Source organism: Embiotoca jacksoni, unplaced genomic scaffold (assembly GCF_022577435.1).
Source record: "Embiotoca jacksoni isolate LCO1_2020_lvr unplaced genomic scaffold, fEmbJac1.0.p SCAF_2, whole genome shotgun sequence".
Lineage (NCBI taxonomy): Eukaryota > Metazoa > Chordata > Actinopteri > Embiotocidae > Embiotoca > Embiotoca jacksoni.
Genome location: NW_027185340.1, coordinates 15701093 through 15725177, shown reverse-complemented (window position 1 = coordinate 15725177; position 24085 = coordinate 15701093). Strand labels below are relative to the sequence as shown.

General features: G+C 40.3%; 1 protein-coding gene across 1 annotated transcript in view; it reads right to left on the bottom strand.

Annotated features, from left to right (window-relative positions):
- pard3bb (par-3 family cell polarity regulator beta b) overlaps positions 1-24085 on the bottom strand; it is a 198047-nt gene that overhangs the window by 5489 nt on the left and 168473 nt on the right. The window contains exon 23 of the mRNA XM_069154755.1: positions 17786-17862. Coding sequence (XP_069010856.1) covers positions 17786-17862 — 77 coding nt within the window. The remainder of the gene's footprint in view (positions 1-17785; positions 17863-24085) is intronic.

Sequence of the window (24085 nt, the reverse complement as noted above, 5' to 3'; positions counted from 1 at the left end):
TGTTTTTGTTTTGACTTGTGATGTTCTTTTCGCGTATTTTAAAAAGAAACTACGAGCAAATTTGAATAGGACACCTGTTGCGAGCTTTTCTGGTGAAGCTCTCCGCTGAGGTTGAAATATTCATGAAATCCTGCTCAAAACTATCTGTGGTGGACCGAAGAGAAAACAGACGCAGCGAGAGGGACAAGCAAGACACACGGCCAACAGCTCATCCCAGCCAAAGATCACATAGCAACAGAATATAAGTGACATGTGACAGTTTTAAGTAGGCTAGGGCTCAGTTAACGCAAGCAAAGACACACACACAGCTGTGGTAATCCAGTCTAGTCCTGTTCATAGGTATCGATGTCTTGCCCAGTGGAAAGCAAGTACACATACATGTGTCGTCCGCATAGCAAACATTACAAGGTATTAGATTTTATCTCGCCGTCTTTCTGTCTCTTTCATTTGTCTACGTTTGTGTCTCATCCTCTCTTGATTCAACCCGCCTGTCTCACTTTTATTCTCCTTTCGTTTTAAAATCTGCGTTTTAACAGTGTGTCTGTGCTTGCTTGTATGTGTGCATAAATGTGACACCAAATGTGTTAAAAATAAAATAGTCCAGTACAATTTTGATATCCCTATAATTTCTCAAATGTGGTTTAATATGCTTCAAAATTATGCAAACTGAAGCAGGCACTTGTGATCGGAGCAGAATCACGTTACTCTCAATAAGTGCCATAATGACACTTATCATTGATATGCATAGCTGAGTGGGAGGGGCTCCACAACCTCCAACCAATCACACAGTTGACCTGTTAGCTATTGCCTGGAAATAATGTTAATGTGCCTACAAGTATGGAGACAAACTGACTAAATCAAACAAAGATTTGTAGATAAATACTTGAACAGAGCACTCAGACGCACGCAGAGTGCTGGTGGTCTCCATGATGACGCCTGCGACTGTCAATTTGGGTGGTCAGCAGTGGAAAGTCTCTAACTAACTACATGCCCATCATATTTGGGATGTCTGCTTCTGCCCCTCCTGGCTCCATTTCCACTGGTAGCATGTTCATGTGTGTGTGTGTGTGTGTGAGCATGCGCACACACATTACATTTCTTGATACTCTGTCAATTCATCTGTCAAGCTATCTGTCACCTGTCTCCTGGTTTCTGGTTTATTCTGCTACACTTATTGTAAGTCACTCTGTGGTATCAGCTAGATATCTCACGTGTCTCTGCTCTCCACAGCTACAGCTGTTTTGTCTGCTGGAAAAACCAACCAACATGTCAGTCTGCCAGCTGCCCTGTCTGTCCATGTGTCCGCCTGATTCCGTCTCTCTCTTTTTAGATGCTTTACGACTCCGGGTCTGCCTGCCAGCCAATCTGCAGGGCTCGCCTATCCACCCAGGAGCCAGTATACCTGTGCCCATATCAGTCAGTCAATCTGTCACTTAGCATTTGGCCCCTGGACACGATAATGTCACTGAGGCAGAGATAAGAGCAGTGGAGAGGTGATGGGGAGGTGAAGAGAGAGAGAGAGAGAGAGAGAGAGAGAGAGAGAGAGAGATAAGAGGGAGAGGAAGAGGGGACGAACAGCAAAGTGAAGGGGGAGGTATGAGGGAGATGAAAAACAGGGATAAGAAGAAAAGTAAAGAAGGTGCGGAAAATCAAAACAGCAAGAGTATGCAGCAGGAAAAATACATCATTGGTAGGATTTAAAGATAGTCTAGAGCAGTGGTTCTTAACCTGGGTTCGATCGAACCCCAGGGGTTCGATGAGTCACTCTCAGGGGTTCGGCAGACACACACTGCGGTCAAGCGAGCTGCCGCTTTAAAATTCAATTTTCCATATCCAGCATGGGTGAGACAGCCGTTCACGCTTAGTGTTGCGACAGCAGATGTCAACGATGAATGCCTCGACGAAATCATTGAACTTCAGCAGAGCCAGCTTCAACAGCAACTCTTCGGAACAACAATGCTCTCAACGTTTTGGTGTCACCAAATCGTACCATACCCTCGTATTGCCAAGAAAGCCCTTGAGATACTCACACCGTTTGTTACAACGTACCTTTGTGAGCAATCCTTTTCGAGGATGGTGGACATGAAAACTAAGAAAAGGAACAGACTTTGCTGCGAAAATGATATGAGAGTGGCACTTGCCAAGGTGAAGCCGCGCTATTCACTGAGTTATGTTTTTGTGTGAAATTCATGTTTTGTTTGTCGACAAACCGATCCTCACAGCATCCTACGAAGTTGCGTACCTGATCGCAAATCATTCATTGAGTTATGTTTTTGTGTGAAATTCATGTTTTGTTGGATTTGTTCTTTGCACACAGTGATTTTGCGTGCAACTGATGCATGGTTCATTTTGTGCACTAATAAAATATATACCTATGTTTTGAAGAAATCCTATTTTATTTTTCCAATTACGAAGGGTTCGGTGAATGCACTGATGAAGCTCGCAGGGTTCAGTACCTCCAATAAGGTTAAGAACCACTGCTCTAGAGTCATAAGCAGCTATTGTGAAGTAAGGCCTTACATTACCTCTGAACTGTTTACATGACATTAACTATTAACTCTTTACTTGCACCATTATTTATTGTGATATTGTCACACACTGTTATACTGCTATCGTCAAATGAGAATACCCAGTGCCACTTTTTATCAAAATGTTTCAACAATTATTTGCACAAAAACGGCAGACAGTAAGAAAGTTGGATTGTAGAAAGTAGAAAAGGGCCAGTCGTGATAACACAAGTTAGAAATGACAAAGAGTAGAAATGTGGAGAGAGATGGGGGGATTTTTGGATATCACGGAAATGTGGAGAAGGAAAAAAGAAAACAGATGATGAATGGTGAACAAGGAGCAGTGAAATGTTGGTTTTCTGGTCTTTTTTTGGTCTACTACTACTTAGTTTTTATTTGATCTCTGTGGTTTTTAATTGCTTGCAGTTATAAAGTTCTGTACTGGTTTGTAGAGCTGTGACCAATAAACTTGGTCTTGTTGAGTGTTTGTGGCATGCTTTAGATTTGTCTGTGATGCTTTTTCTCCAAACCTGTCACAGCCAGCTGGCAATTTTACATTGATTGGCTGGAAATCTGGAAAATAAGGATATTTTATTGGATCTCAGGGATGATTGGGGTTTATACGTTGGAAGACTGAAATTAAATTGTAAACAAATGTAGAATATACACACTTCTCATAATAGGAGTAATAAAGAGGGTACATTTGTCACTTGGGCAATAAAGGCTCATTTGGCCATTCTACTCTGTTTTCTGGCAGACTAAAACATAAGGTATTAATCTAAAGACTCCCTCCATTGAAAATCAAGCTTGTAACCTATTTGACATGTTTATGTGGTGTTTTTATATGCTAGAAGACATGGGTGGGTGGGTGGGTGGGGCGGAGGGGACTTTTTGCATAATTATAGATCTGTGATTACCAACCCAGAGACTGTATGTTGATGTACAGTCTCTGGGTTGGTAAACACAGATCTGAAAAGTGAAGCAATGCGGAAGTACCTTAAAGTGCAGAACTACTGAGGGGTCCAAAACATTTTCTGGCTCCAATGGACTCCAATTCAAAAACTTCTCTTAGAAATATAAAGTCAATCATTTTTTCCCCCCACAAGTCATTATGGTGTCATTTGCTAAACTCCCTCGTTCTGATTAGTGTTCTGGTGGTCTTTCTGAAAATAATTCCAATCTTCTTTTGATATTAGGCTTCAAAAAGCTCTATGCTTTTTGATTCCAGTATAGGTTGGCAGGCACAGTGTGCTCAGGTTCTCAGGCAGATAAAATCAGATCCACCAATAACTCCTACTCAGCTCATCCAAATATGGTCAAAAAACAAGATGGCAACAGCCAAAATGCCAGACTGGAGGATTTAAAACAGCGGTTCACAGACCATTGGGTGACGTCACAGTGGCTCACGGCTTCATTCTGACAAAGGTGTCAAGTGACTTCTAAGAACCTTTGAGGAAGTAGGGGATTTATTTCTGGGAAAAAAAAAACAACTTCTAATATACAATTTTGATAGCCGCGGATGGGTTTTTAGGGGGTTTAATAAATACCTGAAGGGGACTTTAATAAAAGAATTGACAGCCTAATCAATATTGAAAATAATCATTGTAGCACAAGTGAATAATGAGAGTTTCCAAATCGGGAATGGCGTAGAAATCCATTGGTAATCTTTAGAGAATCCGGTGTAAATCCGGTGGCAAGTTTGGAATTCTCCCTTCATGAACCCAGTCAGCACTGCACAGCAGCTGGGGATTACAGAGTAATGTGGATGAAACCCATTACTGACACACACACACACACACACACACACACACACACACACACACACACACACACACACACACACACACACACACACACACACAAGCATACAGTACTAGAACTAAAACACTCATGTAGACATACACACAAAGAGAGGACATTTTGCATAAGCACACATGCGCACACACACTGCTTAAACGCAGTGCTCGCTCCTCATCACCCCCCCCCCCCTTTCCAAAAATCCCCCACGTACTCTGGAGGAGGCAAATTGGCACACAGCTGGAGAGGAGTTAAGACCAAATGAGGAGACTGGTGGTCTGTGTGTGTATGTGTGCACGTATGTGCCTATGTGAAAGAGACAGAGAGGAAGACAGAACGAGAGAAACAGATGTAATGAATGAGAACAGCTTCCTGGCACATGCAACAACTAGTTTAACATAATTGAGAGAGTCATCAAACCAAAACGTAAAATTGAAAACATTCCAAGCAGAACAGAAAAGCCATTCAGGGCTCAGTTTGAAGTGAAATTCAACTATGTAATACCTGTTTAGGGATGACTTCCTAATGCCGTTAGTTATGTCGATGCACTCAGAGAACATAGGTCAGATATTCAAAAGGATAATTGGAGGGATTTCTCTCCAGGTCTGACAGTAATTGAGAGTAATGTGAGCCGTTGTAATTCCCTGGTATTTAAGAGATTTCTGATGGATTTCAGCGGAAACAAGGACTTGTTATATCGCCTCTGCACCTGCCCCTTTCTCTCATAAACACACACACTCACTTACGCTTTCTAAAAGGGCTGCATACAGCTGTTAAACTAGTGGAAACACACACACACACACACACACACACACACACACACACACACACACACACACACACACACACACACACACACACAGCCATCTATCACCCGAGTCTGCCTCAAAGCAACAGGGGGAAAAAGACAAAACAAGAGACAAGACGTAACGTTGTGACACAACCGTTTAAAAAACTCCTGAGAGCCAAAGACAGCCATGTCGCCGATGGATTGACTCAATATAACCAAGCATTAAAACACAAACAGAGCGGCTTCAACATGAGCAGAGAGGAAAAGTTTTAGACAGGGAAGGGGGGGGGGGGTGGTTCGTTATGAGTTGAGGAAGAGCGAGAGAGGGGGAGGTAAAGAGGGATATTTAAAGTGAGGGAAAGGAAAGACGAGGAAATGAACTAGTGTGGCTTTAATTCAGTTATTCCTTTATGAATCTTTATAGAGTTGAATCCTCACCATGTGTTGATACCCACTTAAAAATGGTTTTAGATTTAAAATCGAGAAAGTCCCTCATATATTCATATTGCATTCAACAGTGTCAGATTCTTTGTCAATGAGAGTCACGATATTTTGACAGTGTGGTAATAAAACAGATTAATAACTCAAATTGTTCCACAACTGCTGTTGTAATGTCATTTTGGGAGCCACAGTGAAAATGGAGCTGCTGTGATATAACGTCCCTGGAGTTAAACTAACTTTAACTTAGTTTTATCTTCCTAATCTGATACTTCATTATGAAGCTTTAATCAGAGACGCACAGTCCAAACAATGACGCAATAAACGCTTAAGTGGAAAATAATGAAGGGTGGAGAAATATCTTCTCATCTATCTAAGGAAGAATAGGAGAAGACAGCAAAGTCTATTTGTTGGAAGACTGCACTGTAATGAAAAAAAATAAGATGAAAATCCTGCATCACATTGTCAGGTTTTTGCAAATTACTATAAATGAATATTGCTTTAAACTGCTTAGGGAACTCTATTAAATTCAGTTCATTAATATACCTTAAATTATAGCATCAGGTTGGTAGCCAATGGGAAGAGAGCCAGGATTCCTGGTTTTGAGGTACGTCACCTTTGATAATCGTGTTTCTTTTTTTTAACCTGACTAAAAACATTTTTTTTTTGACAGGCAAAACTCCTGTTAAATAAAGTGTGAACGAAATATTCTTCTGAAGAACAACCTGGTTGATGTTGCATAGAGTGCAAGTAGATAGAAATAACCTCACATTAATTTAACCCTGCTATTGCCAACATTTGTGTTCGAGTGAATATGTACTTCTCAAACTGTATACATAAAATATATAAATAAAAAAATTTTTTGCTTGAAAATTTGATTTCATTCATATATTTCTTTAACATATAGAACAGTGATACCCTCTCATTCTGATTCAAAAAGAGTAAAAGTAATCGTAGACGTAAGTTCACAACAGCTTTTATACTTTAGTGGCTAATGTGTCTGGAGATTACTCTCAGGGTTCCTTGACGATGAGGACATGTCCAATAACCTACCAAAAGTCAGAGTGTTTGTGAGTACATTTTGGATGATAAAAAAAAGTAAAATAAATATGTATTTATGAATAGAAAATGGCACTTAACCTGCTCAGTTTCCTTTCATAATAATATGACTTGTTAATTGAGGAATTGTGACATCACTATGTCACCAACATTACTAACTGTAAAGCTAGAGCTTTAAAACATTAAATTAGTTATAGGAAATCTATTATTGCTCATTAATATGCACATTTGTGCTGCCAAGTGCTTCCAAATCCAATTATTTCACTTGAGGGGGGGTCCTGAGATGCAATTATGAATTTCTGTCATGTATTGTTCATTAGTACATGGACAGAAACACAGGTGCTAACATGTAGTGCCATGTGCCAAGAAAAGTGCATTTGTGAATATGTGAAAAATACAATTACAAGCCATTTTCAGGCAAATGTATATGGAGTAGAGAAGGAAAGCTTTCAGAGTGATTGGCAGTTGTCTTTGTTTGACTAAGTAAGACCACACGAAGCTGCTGTGGCGCACACAGTGCAGGTACAGTATACGGCATCTGGAACGGTATTACCTGAGAGTAGTGGGGGAAAAAAAACAACTTTTAACACAACAGAGCCAAGTCATTAAGAGCGACGCCTGAAGCAGCGGAGAGAGGTCTTTCTGTTTTATTAGGAGAAGCCCAATAAGACACTAAGCTGTTTTCCTACTTACGGTTAAGTGGTTACATACTGTGTGTCACGTGTGTGTGTGTGTGTGTGTGTGTGTGTGTGTGTGTGTGTGTGTGTGTGTGTGTGAGGGATGGTATTCTGTTGGTTCAGCTGTCAGTGTGGTTTGTGTTGGCGAATGTCTGTGTGTTTGTGTGTGTGCGACTCCTAAACCTCCCTTGACTTCTGACCTCTTGAAGTCACATGACACTCCATCAGTTCCCACCAAACACTTAGAAGATGGGGTCAGAGGCTAAGCAAGGGTATTATCAACCAGGATTGGGGAGGCATACCAAATACATAGACATAACATTCAAACGTTCAACACCATTTGCTAAAGCTAACAACCATTTGGTCGAGGACTGAGTTACTGACAATCAAGAAACTTCGGTGGAAGCTCAGTTTTACTTTCATGGATGTCACTTATATGGGTTAAACAGCACGTGCAGGTTCTTATTATAGATTTGTGAAGGAGGGCAGTAAAGTAAAATTTGTAACCTGAAACTAGATTTGTATTACTTTTTATAAAAAAACAAAAAACTAAACAAAATATTGTCAAGCCCAGTTCACCTAATAATTTCCTAGATTAGAATAATAACAATTAGCAAACCATTCAAAATTCCCCATACTTTTTGAAATGGTGGATATTTAATTTTACCAAGTAAAAAAAAAAAACAATCTCTAGCTACCTAAGGTAGGCAAATGATTGGCTAATAATCATTTGAGTGTTTGCAGATTATTTATTTTTTTTATAAACAAAATTGCTGTAAATTAGTCTTGCACATGATAGCTAAATACATATTTTACATTAAAAGTTAAAAGTCAAAAAGTCATCAAAATCCCTACCTAATGATCCATAGATGTTATAGAAGTGTTGTTTATGTATAGTGGGACAGTGCTACTTTGTTATCACAATAGGCCCAACGTATTATGAAGAAACATATAATTACAATGTTATTTGTTAGAACAAAATGCTTGTTACCAAAAAATAGCGCAAACAAGATTCATGTTTAAAGGTTTCCGTTTCCAAAACAAAAACTTCCCAAAACCAAATTAAATATCAGGAACGAGCTGCTTTTAATCCTAATTCGAACTGCTGTAAAAGCACCTTGGCTTCCATGCCGTTGAGTCTCCAGTAATAAATATCAAAGTATTTTTCAAGCAAAACTTGTAATCCCACATACCTCAGCATATACAAGTTAGCTAATTACATTAATGACGGTCCCTGCCTTTGGAAATAAAGCGATGTTTTTACTGTATTTTACTGAGTAATTTTTATTTTTATTTTTAGCTGGCATGCAAATTTTAGCAGTTGCTGTCAATTGTAGACCAGTGTACTGCAGTGTGATGTGGACAAAACAACAGAGTAGAAGTTTCTACGTTTCACTTTGTCGAAATTTAAACAATCTCCTTTTGAATCATGTATTACTTAGTTAAGTCAATTCTTAATACAAAAACAACAGTCAGTATTTGTATAAAAATTATGTACAGTTTAAATGCAAAAACATGATTTTGTTTTCATATTATTTGTTCCTATAACTATTTATACTCTAATTATATTCTGGTTTTGTTGATTGACTTATGTTATTGCTCTTGATGCTGCTGTAGCCAAGGAATTTCCCCCTGGAAATGAATAAAGACCTACCTCCCTATGAGAAGAAATTCACTTCTCACTTTGAAAGGGTTGATGTGGTTTAGTGACCAAAGACGTCAAGTGGGCAGTTAAATGTAAAAACAAACCTGAATATGGAGAAAAATTAGTTCGAGCTCTTTATGCAGGAGATGTTGACTGGAGAGTTAGAGCGTGAGAAATGATATTTACTTCACTGAGGACTGTTTCTTGACCTGTCCACTAATTGTATGTTTTGTGCAATGAGAACTTCACAGCAGGGGGAAATTTGTGTTAAGACGACCTGCCAACAAGCAATTTAGAAGCAAAGAGCAGACCACTAAAGAGTCAAATGTTCATCTACTTTCTGTGGAAACAACCAAAGAGCAAAGGGCAGAGAGAAAGTAGATGAATGGAAAGAGGATAAGAAGTCGGGATAAACAGGAGACAAAGAGATGTAGCTACAGAGGGCTGAGTCAGACAGGAGAAGAAAACGAGAACAACGAGGAGGAAGAAGACAAGGATGGGGACAAAAACTAGAGATAAAGAGACGCTGGTTATCATGCAATGAGGTATGAAGGAGAAACAGAAGGTTTTCCAAAAACCTGCTTTAGCCAGGGAAGGCAGAAAGCGTAAAAGATGTAAAAACGTAGGGAAACAAGGTGAAACACTGAAGAAAAGGCGACGATGGCTACAAGACAGAGAGACCGAGCCTCTCAGATAGATGGTCTTATGAAGCTGAGAAGAAAAAACATGAAAGGACAAAGAGGAAGAAAGGGGCAGAAAATGAGAAGGGGGAAGAAGAAAAGTAACTGAAAGGAGGGGGGGGGGGGCTGATTGAGAAGAAAAGAAAAAAGGAAGAGAAACAAGTGCTGCCCTCCAGAGAGGGAGCATGCTGAAGGTCAGCATCTGCTGAGAATAATGGGCACTCCTTTAGAGGAACACACACACACACACACACACACACACACACACACACACACACACACACACACACACACACACACACACACACACACACACACACACACACACACACACACACACACGGCAACGTACTTCCTTGTTCACGTTTCAATGAAACTAAACACCTTTCAGGGGCTCCTATCTGTCTTTGTCTATAAAGCTCTGTCAAGTGTGATTAACCCACCAGTATATCATGCATGCGTTACATACTAGTGTAGGAAACTAACATGATTACGTTCCCTTGTGTATGTAAGTGTTTTTCCGCGCAGATTTGGAAATCTGCCATGTGTGTGTGACTATGAACGTGTGATGGTGCATAATTCAAAGTACTCATATTAAAGAACACAGCTGAATGAGAAGAAATGACCACAGGAGGATAAAAAAGCAAAGAGGAGAGAAAATGAAAGAGTATGGTAATACAGTAAGCACTTAAAAGTGAAAGGTATGAAGAAAAAAACGAAAGCACAAAGAAAGAAAAAAAGGGAAATGGGAGAGGATCAAATTAGAGCACAAAAAACATTAAAAAAGATGTCGGTGAGAATAAAAAAAAGAAACAGTAGTGAAAGAAAAAAGAAAATGAGATGGGAAAAGGACAGAGGAGAAACCCATTAGAGGAAAATGAGAGAAACTGAGGGATGAGGGCCTTCCAGATGGTAGGAGACTGTTGCCTCGGAAACACAGAGAGGGCAGAACAATGGGGATTTGGAGTGGTGTTTCGCATCCCATCATAATACGGCCATGCCATTTGGAAACGGAGTGACAAGGCTGCAGCCAAAAATGACAGAGGCTGACGATTTACTGCAGGCAGATCCTCCAAAAAAAGTAAGTAAATTCTGATCAACAAGTCGAATGTAAGACAAGCTGATGAATCAACAAACCGAAAAACCTGCTTTGCTTTAAGGGGGTGAATTTCTTTGAGACCTTTCGTTCATGTCATTGCAACAAAATTTTAAATCGTCCTGATGTGATCACCAATTCTATTTATTATGCAGATTGTAGGAAATAGAAACCTCTACAAACTATATACATTTACATGCTGTAAGATCAGATGAAATGATAACCTTTGTTGAGAACAATAACATCCAATTCAGCCATACTTCATGTTCAATGGCGCAAACTGAGCTTCTATCCATATCAACTTAAAGAAATTCACCTGTGTAACAGCCATAAAGACAGATTGATCCCATTGGTAGTGAGCTGGCACATTGTAAGTACCTGTAAAGGCCATGCCCGTCTATACTAGCCGCAATCGTTCAAACTAAAGATGACATTTATTTGTGGAAGTATCATGCCATAACCAGTTATAGGCAGTATGGTGGGTGACTTTCAGAAACATAATGAAATCCATTACCGATAACACCATATCCCATTTGAACAACCTTCATTATTTCACATCTTGAGCCAATAAGGTTCCCCTCAGCAAGATGGAATAGTTTCAAGCTGGGCACATTTTGCCCTGTGCAGGACCACAAGATACAAATTGCTGACAAAATTACGATCCCTCAAAAGCCACTAATTTGTTATATGAGGAGGCGTTTTGAAATAGTCGCTGTAACAGGGAGATTGGAGAGCATAGAAAGCTCAATACAGACATGAGTATGGTGTTGGATTCACAGGAAAGGACTTCTACGGGGGAACACAAGGGCACGGACCGACTTAGGCCAAACCATGTTCTCAGTGTTTGTATATTAAAAGTTATGGTTTGCACCATACCTGCGCACAAGCCACTGTGCAACCTATCACTGCTCTAAAGTGTAACGGCAGCATTTAGACCGAATGTTGCACACTGAAATTGAGGGTAAATATGCACATCTATTCACCAGCTTGACCTCTTCGCTCTCACTGCTTTACTTTAATGTCAAACTCCAGCTTGTTGCGGTAATTTGAGCTGCTTCCTGTTTCAACTGATTCATAACTCACCACAACAACTTAAAGTGCCTTTCATTTTTGTTTTTTCTTGATCAAAGACATTGATACGAGCTCAAATTGTGCACAAACTCCTAACGTTGCATGTCATAGTCAATGTAATGGAGAAAAAGAACATTATATGTATGCACAAACACATTTAATTGTCACTTAACTATCCAATATAAGTTTGAAAGTAGAGAATTTCTCTCTAGCAGCACAGGGACGACAGATGGTCATTAGACTGTTGCCAGATGTTAACATTTCACAGCTGCAACTGTTGAGAAGTATGAAGCGCAGTCCATCCTCTGGTTCTTTAGATAGAAGTAGGTAACAATGTATTATAATGCCTTCATGAATTTTCCACATATTGATGATTGATAAACTGCTGTAAAGTACAAATAAACTGCTGTCTCACTTTTTTTGGGGGGGGAATCACAATAAAATGGAAAATGTGATTCAATTAAATTCAAGAAGAGGTGAATTCTGACTTTGTATATTATTTTCATATTATTTCCATGACTAATTATTTGAGATAAGCCACTTTATTCGGGTGTAATTATGCTGCGATGCAAAATGTGAGTGAAAATTTAACAACTTGTCGCAAACTTTGATTCCACAGGAGCACAGTATTGCTTTACATCAGTTTAACTCCAGGATACCCCAAAAACCTGTTAAACATCTACCGGACCTGAAAGACACATTTCCTCTCTCACCCTTGGGTCCATACAGAGTCAATTAAGCTTTGACCAAAAAAAACAAAAAAAACCTCTTTAAAGCAGCAACGAGCGAACACATCAGAAACGCTACAAGTCAGGAACAAGATAGGGTCACGAGAGGAAAAAGGAGGATGGAGGAGGAGGAGGGGAAGGCAGTGTATGAGGGGCAGGGTCTTTTCTTCAGATCCCCTACGTGGCTTACAAACAAGCAGAGTCTCAATGAGTCCAGAGAAACACGGAAAAACAACTGGACAATGGGGTGGATTGTGCAGCAGTTGTAAAGTGGTCTGGGAAACTCTCAGGCCTGGTTGGGAGGTCTTCTCAAGAGAGATGGCGGCAGAGACAGACAGAGAGAGAAGTGAGAGACATTCCCGTTTCATTTCCCTCCCTCGGCAGACTGAAATGATATTCAACAATGTCCTTTTCACCCCAAGTTCAGAGAAAAGGAAAATGAGAAGCCGAGGGGCAGAAAGAGAGAAAGAAGGCAAAGCTGAATGGTAGAAAGTGGAATGAGGAAAGATGTGCGCAGACACAGAGCACAAGACACAGTAAAACATCTGCTTTCTAATTACTAATCATCTAATTATCATTATAATGAGGAAGTGACAGCCTCCTCAGAAACCTGAGCAACAATTCTGATTGGCTCTTTTAATCTAATAAGTGCAATAACAAGGACAAATCGGGAAGGGTGTTCTGCTAATCCAATTGGGTCAAGGCTGTGTCTTGAACAACTGAACGCTGTTATCAACAGGGATCCTTGGAGACCTCAATAATGTCTTCAATCAATGTCCAGTTTTATGTGCCCTGAAAATCACCTGCGCAAGAATAAAGTCTTCAAAAGCAGTCAGGAGCAGAGATTCCAGCTAATGAAGGAAAATGATACAACAGAAACTCCACAAGGGTGTCCCTTTATGAATGTGAGTAGATAATAATACCACCATGTGAACTAATTCTGTGATTTGGCACAAATGTTAAAAAAAAAAAGGAATTTTCAAAAGAATCAGGATGAGCTTGGTGTGAAAACGGTCAACTTCTGACCTTGTTCTTTTTTTTGTACGTTTTTTTTTTTTTTTTTTTTTTTTTTTTCCATAAAGAATAATATGGGAGAAATTAGCTTGCATCTTTCTCTGTATACATCTGACACACACAGCAAAAGAATGTGTAAATGGGTCAGTAATGGTGCACACATGGTAGGGGCGCAACCTGCTAATGTTGACCATACACACTCTGATAGCCATCTACTGACCCCAGAATGACCGCAATACACACACACACACACAGACGCGCGCGCACACACACACACACACACACACACACACACACACACACACACACACACACGCCAAATCACTGAAGTTGTTACAAGCAGATGTACATTCACTCTCAGGCATCAACTGCAAATTAGAGAGTGGTTACATATTGATGCAACTTTCTTGATCTATTCCAGCCAGGAACGGTTTCTGAATGTCGTAAACCTCTTTCTCCTTCCTTTAGGCGTACCTGCCCTCGTAATTAGAAATAAAAGTGTCCACCTTCATCCCATGTTTGACACAAAATCAAATTTTAGTCCTAAACAAGCCAGTTTAATATCTTTGAATGCTTAACATCCAATCTGGGCGTCACATGATGCGCTGAGGTGGAGAGGCTCTCTCACTCTCAAACGGCTCCTTTGTTTCAGTATAATAACAGCACTATGAGAAAGATGGAAGAGGAGAAGTACAGACAAAAAGGTGAAATGCAGGGAGAAGATGAGATGGGGGTGAAGAGGATAGAGAGGTAATTCAAAGAAAATGACAGTGAGAGGAGACCTCAGGCCCTTTCATTCGGAAAAAATACTTTAACAGAGTAAAGGAGTTAAGGTTGCTATATTCTAAATATGGACTACAGATTATTAAGTAAGGGATGCATAAGCGAGTGAAGTGCTGCATATTTGAACAGAGAAAAATCCTGCAATACATAACATGCATTCATATATTGATATCTTTTTTGTCTATAAGATTATTTGACAAAGAAACCCATTTTGTTTCAGCAAACATAACAGCGAAAAGAGTGTTCTGTTGATGTAAAATTATTTTTAATCACTCTGGAATGACTTTTATAGTTTGTGTAACTTTTTCTTATATAGTCATTAACTGAGAAATGTTTTATGAAGTAGCAAAATATACCACATACCCCGAACAGTCTTCTCTCTATTTCAAGCAGTGACATTTGCTGACAGTTTGTTTGGTAAAGTGTTTGTGCTTTAGGCAGGGAAACATCATCCACGGCTAGGTCATGTTTTAATTTTAGAGCCATCAAAATCTTGTCTCACAGCACGCACACACAGACACACACACAGACACACACACACACACGCACGCACGCACGCACGCACGCACGCAGGCAGGCAGGCAGGCTGACAGACAAAGTCATACACTCAGTCACCGAATGTACTCCGTGCTCCAGTTAACTGATGTCGAGTCAAACATACAGTACCTGATTAAGCAGCCCAGCAGCTATTTCCGGACTTGCTTGGAAATAATGTAAACACACATTCGCAAATACACACATGCACTTTCACAAATGTGGAACCGCCCACATGCACGCATACAGGTATACCGGCAGTGCCGACACTAGATACACACAGCCTGCCAGCTATTTCTGGGCCGGTGGCAAAATAATATGTTTTCATAAGGTCAACAGCCTGGATGTGGTTTCCAAACATGATCTGTTTCGCTGCCTCTCATGATGCTGAAATATCAGTTGAGTTAATTGACAGCAGGGAACCGAGTGTGGACAGAAACGCTTAGGCAGGAAGGAAGATAAATAAAGACAGAATGAGAGAGAAATTTGTCTCTTTCTGACATAAAACCTTTTAAAAATTGAAACATTTCTGCGTTAACGTATCTATTTAGTAATGGCTTTTTTACTTTCAAACTGGCGGTTCATTGTGGAAAACTTTCCTGTTAACTCAAATACAAGAAGCTGGTTATGGATAGAAGTGTAATGCTTGGATACTATTTGGCATCTGCCATGTGAGACTTGGCTGCACGAGGCATTACGTACATGTATGTATAAGGCTGTTTACTGTTATATAATCTGCAGGGGGAAAGAAGTCCTCGAATTTCGAGGTCAGACAAATTTCCAGGGTTTTTTTTTTTTTTTTTTTTTACATAAACAATTTAGTTCATGTAACACAAAAAAACCTCCTCACAATCAGATCTGCAACTTAAAAGCGACAGAATTTAAATCATCAATTACTGGTCTTAATTAGTATGCTATATACAGAGGTAGCATGTGGTGTCTCAACTGTCACAGGCTGTAAGTAGGCAGAATGTCAGTGACTTCAATGGAAAAACATCTTTTCAAACATAATGTGTACATGTAGAATTGGTACATCATTTACGGATTACAGTGCAACGTCTGAAAGTGGAAACAGAGACATGGTGTACTGTATGTGAGTGAGTGAGTATGTGTGTGTGTCCAATTTCCCAAGGCTTTTCAGATACCACGGCCAGACCTCAAAACTATCATCACTGTTCTCGCTCCCATCTGCCAAAATCATCACCCACACAGACACTCTCCCTCTCTTTTACTAAAACACACACACACACACACACACACACACACACACACACACACACACACACACAGAGAGAGGAGGTGTGAAATAGCCATCCCTCAACATTTTAACAGGGGTGGGAACCTGGCTATAAACTTCCTAACGTTCTAAACTTCTGTCTGTCATTCCACTTAACCTGCCTCCTCCCTCTATTTCCTCACCACTGACATACACACACAAACATTTGTTAGTCTGCTGAGGTGTCGGTAGTTACAGGCAAAAATAAAACGAGGTGAGAAGAAGCTAGTAACAACTACTCTGTGTTCTTACTGTTAACATTTACACTTCTATTTTCACTGGAAAAAGTTTTATTTTTAGATACGAGTTAATGCTACACTGATATTTGGCCTGTCAGGGGACTGTTTAAATACATTACTGCAGGATTGTTCAAGAAATGGAAAAATAACTGACCGCAAAAACAATAAATGTAGAGGAGAGTGAGACATCACACAGGGGTGAGAAACAAAGAGAAGAACTCAAGAGAGGGGAGTCAGCAGGGAAAAAGAAAATGTAGAGATGTAAAGATTGTAAAAAAAAAGTGACGAAAGAGGGGAGAACTCAGGTTGAGGCCTTTCAGGAAGAGAAAGTGGAGAATGAAAAACGAGATGCTGAAAGAGCAGGAGTGACTGATGATGGTTGGAGAATATAGTATGTCTGCAACTGTGTTTCACGTTGAGGTTAACATGTTTAAATGGTCAGTGAACACCTGTGGCTTCACGTTCATGTTCCAAAGCCAATTTTTTTACTTTTACACGACTATGGTCATTCAGGGACGCAATATTTATCTGACTCCATCAGAAAACACATAATGAGAAATAAATGGAATGATCCTTTCAAGAATTGATTAATATACTCAGGAATCTGTTATTGTTCTGGTGTTGGCTAATGTTCGCAATATTTCATGCTGTCGAGGGAGGAAAACAACATAATGCACCAGGCAGTAGGCTAAGCTTGGTGCACAGAAATAGTTGAGTGGTTATGTTTCCCTGCTTGATGATCAAATGGGACCACAGCTAATTCTTTAGTGCGCTGATTGGTGACTTTTCAATTGTCTAGGAATGCTCAGTTCTAACTACAAAGAAAATGAAAAACCACATTTGAATGGACCAAAAATGTAAATAAAATTAAAAAGTTAAACATTTTAAAAGAGGAAATTAAAAGAAAATTAAAATGATGATAAAATACCACACATGGTCACTGATAGCATACACTGGGTAATGATTACCTTAACATCAAATTCATTCTCTGACAATTTAGATCAGTGAAGCTTCAAGAGAAACTCCATGAAAAGTTTAATATTCCCATAAATAAGTAAATATAACTTTGTTAAGTTTCCAAATGTAACCGTGGTACAGCAGCTAGTTCACTTAAGACCAAAAACAAATTGGCGTCTTAATGACATTGCCTCACTCAGAGTAGACACTCATGGAGACTTTGAAAAGTTCTGATGGAGCATGAGCTAAAGTTTTAGTGGGGCAGCAGGAATCAGGGATCAGTTTTCATCGTGATCTGAGTGTGTGTGTGTGTGTTCCCCGGGGAGAGTGTAAGGCGAGTTCCTGGCTGAGACAGAGGCCTCCAGAGACACTCAGGAAGAAAGACTAACTTTTAATTAAAGGCAGAGAAGAAAAGAGAAGAGAACAGTGACATGTGCATCAGAAGCTTTTCTTTCTTGGACTCTGTCACCCAACGGAAGGAGAAGATGCAGTACCTTGGTAAGGAGGCATACTGACGTTCCACCTCTTCGTATCGTGGAGTCATCCGATGATCTGTCCCTCTGCCTGGAATCTGTTGAATAAAAACTAACTGTTAGTTTGTGGCGGTACTTAAATCACAAAATGTTGATATCCTTCAAATAAAAACCTACATTATACAGGGTATTACTCTGCCTTGAGCAGAAGTAAACTGCGAAAATGTGAGTCTAAGCATGTGCAATGCACACCCCTAAGCCCCTCGCTCTCTGTTTGTGTGTGTGTTTGTGATACATGAGTAATTTAGCACTGACAAAGGCCAGTTATTAAGGATTTGGAGTCAGAGTTTCGGTCTTCTGAGGTTTTTTTGGGGGGAGTAGTGGGGGTCTCCATCCTAGATTAGGTTACTTCAAAACAGGATGGAGTTGTCCTGCTCAGTCAGACACACACACACACACACGCACACACGCACACACACGCACAGACACGGGCGCACACACACACACACACACACACACACACACACACACACACACACACACACACACACACACACAGAGAGAGAGAGAGAGAGAGGAGAGAGAGAGAGAGAGAGAGTCACAAATATACACAGCGTTGTCTCATCTCCATATTGGAAAAAAAAAAGATTAAGTCAAGCTGCTGACAGTTCAATCTCTCCTACTTCCTCGTCTCACTGCTTCTCTCTTTAACCCTCACATCTAGTGATTCCTCCTCCGTTCCTCTCTCTTTGCCTCTCACACACACACACACACACACACACACACACACACACACACACACACACACACACACACACACACACACACACAGATTATCCCAGTCTATTCAGTGGGAAGATTCCAGCTGCCGTGGCACTCCTAAAAGAAGCCGACTAAACCCCAAACATTAACACGCTCCATTAACACACACACACTCGTGCACACACACACACACACACACACACACACACACACACACACACACACACACACACACACACACACACACACATTTTTTTCCCTTGTAAAATGCACTGAATACTTTAAATGAGAGTCATTTTAATATAAAGTAGGGTGAGAAAGTGAGATATGATTCAGGTGACTGATTGACTCTCCATACATGCTGAAGTTTAACAATGAAAAAAAGAATGCAGCATTATACAATCCCTTCAGGGTGTGTGTAATGCTGAGTCTTTGAAAACAGCCCATTACATTTAGTCTACTGCACCTTTGCCACTGTAAAATGCTTCTTTTGTTATGGTGCTATCAGATAAAATTGCATAACACACAAGTATTTCTTCGAGTACACTGTTGTACCGACAGGACATTACTATATGTCATTTGCACAGTACAGAGCTACTGTAAAAGCAGGGCATGCACCATGTTCCAACAAAGTGAAAGAAAGAATAAAATAGTTGTTAAATCCAGAAGAGGATAATAGAATAAGGTTGAAGTGCATGTGCGTGTCCCAAGTGGTGGAGACAAAAGGCTGAAGGTTTTATAGGAAACTAGGTTTTTCTTCTCTCCTCGCGGTGCTCCGAATTAGATATTACAGACCACATCATTTTGCTTTTCTTTCCCTGCCTCTTCTCTCCTCTCTGCATTCTAGGGAATGATGCCAGAAGGCATTTAAAACAGATTTGCTGGCCCTGCTTTCTTTTGAACACCTGTCTTTATAGCTTCAATATCTCAGGTAGAGAGACAGCGGGATATTAAGAGGGAATAGAGAGGTGGGACGAAAGAATGAAAAGGCATTAGATGGAGAAGAAAGGAGGAAGGAGAGCGGGAGCGAATGAGAAGTAGATGAGTTAGAGAGAGCAGGTGAGGGAGATATAGAGCGGAGGAGAGGTATTATGAAGCCATTGAGAGGGGGCAAAGGCAGAGAAGAGAGATGAGAGGTGAATTATAAAACAAGGGAGCGAATGGGGTGAAGACCGGGGCAACAGAGAGGGGAGGTGAAAGACACATTAATGACACGATTTAAACAAGATGTTAAAGAGGAAACCAGAGATAGCGAGAGAGTGAATGACTACATCATCCGGTGGAGACTAAGAGGTGACTAAGGGGGTGTAGAAAAGCCTTGAGTCACGAGAGGAGGAGTCAAGAAAAATAGATAAAAGAGAGAGGCCAGTGCCAGGGAGATGGAAGAAAAAAAGGAAAGCAGCGGAAAGATACACTTTAGTAACTTTCTGAAGGGATAACACTGGTCTTATTCTGTTTATTTTAACAAATCCAACAAAAAGACCCAAACTGTGCATCCCTCAGTACCAGAGTAGATATATGCTTTGGTGCTCTTCTGCTTAAGTGTGTGTGTGTCTTAGTGTGTTTCTAGAAACATGGATCAGAGACAGAATAATGCGTGATGCCACAAACTGAGTCAACACAAACTGGTGAGTGTATAATTTGTGTGCACGTGTTCATATGAAGTGAGGAAGCATTTACAGAGCAAGCAAACACACTTATCCACCAATAACCACAGATACGCTAAATCCCAACGATGTGACATGAGGGAGCTGAAAGCACAGTAAATATTACTTGATATATATTGACAAAAAATGAGCTTCTTCATGAAGAACACTTTCTCATAATAAAGTAATATTCACTATCAGCTGTGTCTTTGCAGTTTAGAATGAATATAAGACCTGGGTAGCGTTTGATTGAATCAAAGAAAACAAATAGTACTGAATGTACCGCAGTAAACAAGTAAAAAAAACTAGTAGATTGGTTCAAAACTTTACAAAAACTGTTTTGTTGGTGTAAAACACACAACAAAATGAGTCCCTCTGTAATTTTAATTTTACAATATTTATTGCAAATTCAACTAATCTCTGCAATACTTGCATGCAATTTCCCAAAGTTCACACAACAGTTCAGCAATACATGTTTATTAATAGGCCTTCCAATGAAGACCACACACAAAGTAAGCCTTTCTAGACAAACCTTGCTTTTAACCAACAACAATTACTCCCCATTTCTGGTCAGTAAGGCTCTTCAACCTTTCCACAACCATTAACCAAATTTCCAAAGTTTTACTGCCAAAGAAGAATATCACTTTCCTTCAAGTTTTAGTCTGTCAAACTTCCATCAGAACATATTGAAAGCCAATCAGATCAAAAGCTTAAATAAAATGAGACTTTGCATGGATCTGATTGAAGGGGTATTTGCTTTCATTGATGTTTACAGCACCTGAGCACAACATTGCAAAATATTTAACCGTGTGAGGCAGTAGTATATTCTCCCGTCAGCTGCAAAAAAGAATAACTGCAAAATCAAAAACCTGGGGGTGACTGATAGATGTATTTAGATACAGTGATAAAGAGAATCAAGTTTGTGTGTTGTTGTGAGCAAGCTTTAGTTTTCTTTGCTGTGTTTATAGTCTGAAAACCCTGTTCACATTCGGGTTTGTTTAGTCACTCTTAAGGGCGGATCAATCGGCGACCAATGTTGGTGGCTAAGCGCAATGACATTGAAGTCAAGGGTTTTTTGTTTTTTTTCCTAAATGTAGTTTCAGCAGTGATAAAGTTTCAGTACATATAGTGGTCAGAGCTAATTAGATTAAAGGCTGCTCCAATAGTTTCAAAATTAACTTCAGTTCTGCTTCCTGTTGGATGCAACGACATTTGCACTCTACGGAGTGTAGCCAGACCCGTATATTCACACAATGAATTTGGGTGTGCTAAAACCAGGCTAACTAAGACATTTTGTTAATCCCAAAAAAGATTCAGCCAGAATTAGAAGATTGAATGTCTCGCTGGCTACAACTACAACTGCCTATATTAGTCTGTCTGTAGGTCTGTCTCTGGGTGTGTGTCAGAGAGAAATGTTAGACGTTACTCGACAACTGTGACAGATGTACAGGGCAGGGCAGACACTGACAGCTAAGTTTTAATCGGACACACTGTACACACTCGCTCTATTTTCCCTCAAACGCACGTACGCACTCACACGCACACACACACACACACACTCACTGTTGAGCTACTGTTCACATAGCCCCTCTCATGACCGCAGCCTAACACACACCCTTATTTCTCTCCAGGCACGCACTCACCCACACACACTTGAACACCCTCCCTCTCACTCACAGAGGGCTGTGGCAGTAGTGTAGCGCACTGGTTGGGGTAATGGTCTAGTGAAAAACCATTTCACGGCATAGCGAGCAGAGGAGAGGCAGAGAGGAGAGCGCGGAAATCAAGCAGAAGAGACTGATACTGAGGGGAGAGGGAGCAGAGACACACACACACACACACACACACACACACACACACACACACACACACACACACACACACACACAATGGAGTCAACCAACTTCAAAACACACACACACACACAATGGAGTCAACTTCAACACACACACACACACACACACACACACACACACACACACACACACACACACACACACACACACACACACACACACACACACACACTGTAAGAGGGGCTCATCTTTCTCCTTTTTAACAGACCCTTCAATTTAGTCATAAAACACACCACCCCATCACTTTCAGCCCTGACACACACTCAGGCTTTCTCCCTCTGTCTTAGTTTTTTGTTTTTTTCTATCTCGGCCTATCTGACAAGCACACGCACGCACGCGCACACACACACACACACACACACACACACACACACACACACACACACAATATCGCCGATGTCCCATCCTTTTCACTCGAGCTGTTTCAAGGATTTCAAAGGGATTTACATCGACATGGAGTATTTGGTAGGTGCATGCAGCGTAAATGAGACCACTTAGTCCAAATGTGAAGAGTCTCTTTCTTCGTTTTGTGTTATCATCTTCTGCACTCCTTCATCATCTCCCTCTTCATCCACCCATCGAACGCTCCCCCCCAACACCCATTCTCTCTTCCTAATTCTCTCCCCGTCCACACACCTTATCTTTTCCCTTCATTAGCCAACTCTCCTTAAGTGAAATGAAGGGTTCCTACGAGTGCCGTTAAATCCCCTTCCTTAACTCTTGCTTAACATCTCTTTGCTTCCTCCTGTCCTTCATCTTCCTCTCTCTCCCTTTCTTCTTTCAATCTATCACTTATTCACGAATTCTCTCCTACTCGCTTCCATTTACTTCCATCCCTCTTTTTTCTTCTTCCCTAATTGTCTTTCACGAACAGAAGACACGTGACATGTGGATTCATCTGTATTTAGAAAACCAGAAATATGGGAAAAGGCATGTGGGTTAGCACAAGACGATGGCCTTTCTTTCACTCCCAATGTCATTTTCTCCTTCTGTAAATCAATAGACAAAGATTTTGCTCCCTCTTTGTCCTCCCTCCGTCCTGTCCCCCCGCCCTGCCTCCCACCCTTGCAGAAATCGATGAATAAGGGAAGGCTGGTTCTAATCCGTATCAGTCATATAGTTCTGCTCCGGCAGCACTTTGGGCTGACTCAATTAAAACGCAGCTCTTTGCGGTTCCTCTGTGTGTGTGTGTGTGTGTGTGTGTGTGTGTGTGTGTGTCACATCCACTGCCCGTGATATAACTGATGCCTATATGTGCACACATACTGTATGTATGTTAGTGTGTAGTCAGTTGTAGATGTGTGTGTGTGTGTGTGTGTGTGTGTGTGTGTTTGAGTAAGAGCAACCTGGAGAAGGTTGTCTGCAAACAGCAACAGAAAATAAGTAATCATTCTAATTTTAATACTAATCATTATACACTGTCTGAACTTAAACTCCTGCTTTGGGCACTAATTTACATCTGAAGTTTGTTGTCCACTGGGACAATGTTCCATCATTAGAAACTTTCTTGCCTGAACTCTCTTACATAAGACCAGGAAACAAGCCTACAGCACGCTTCTTGGCCGTTAACCAGTAAATGTGCAAACCTGTGTCTGAACTCTGTTGATTTTAAAAACATTAGTGAGGTTTACGTCTCTTTTAAGAATTCAGAAATCCCAACAGAGTGATGAGTCAGTAAATTACTGAACGTACACATCAGATTTCCACCTGATATGTTTTAGCTAGATAGCAGTTTACTATCTGCCAGCTTTAAATTATAGATGCTATACTTCCAGAGGTTGTACTTTTAAGATGATCACAGCGATATTACTTTTATCAGGCTGAATTCTTGAGGTAAAAATATGCACACACAAAAAAATGGCACAATCTCATTGCTTGATGTAATGACAAATTACTTCTTCTGCTATGAGATTCCCCTTCTTCAAACCTACTATATCTACAAACCCATTATCACTCAGAGTTTAAAAACAAAACAGCACTCTTATTAATTAACACCCATTAAAAATATCAGCGACCATCTTTCTAATTGTCCCTTTTTAAAAGAAACAGTCAGGCAT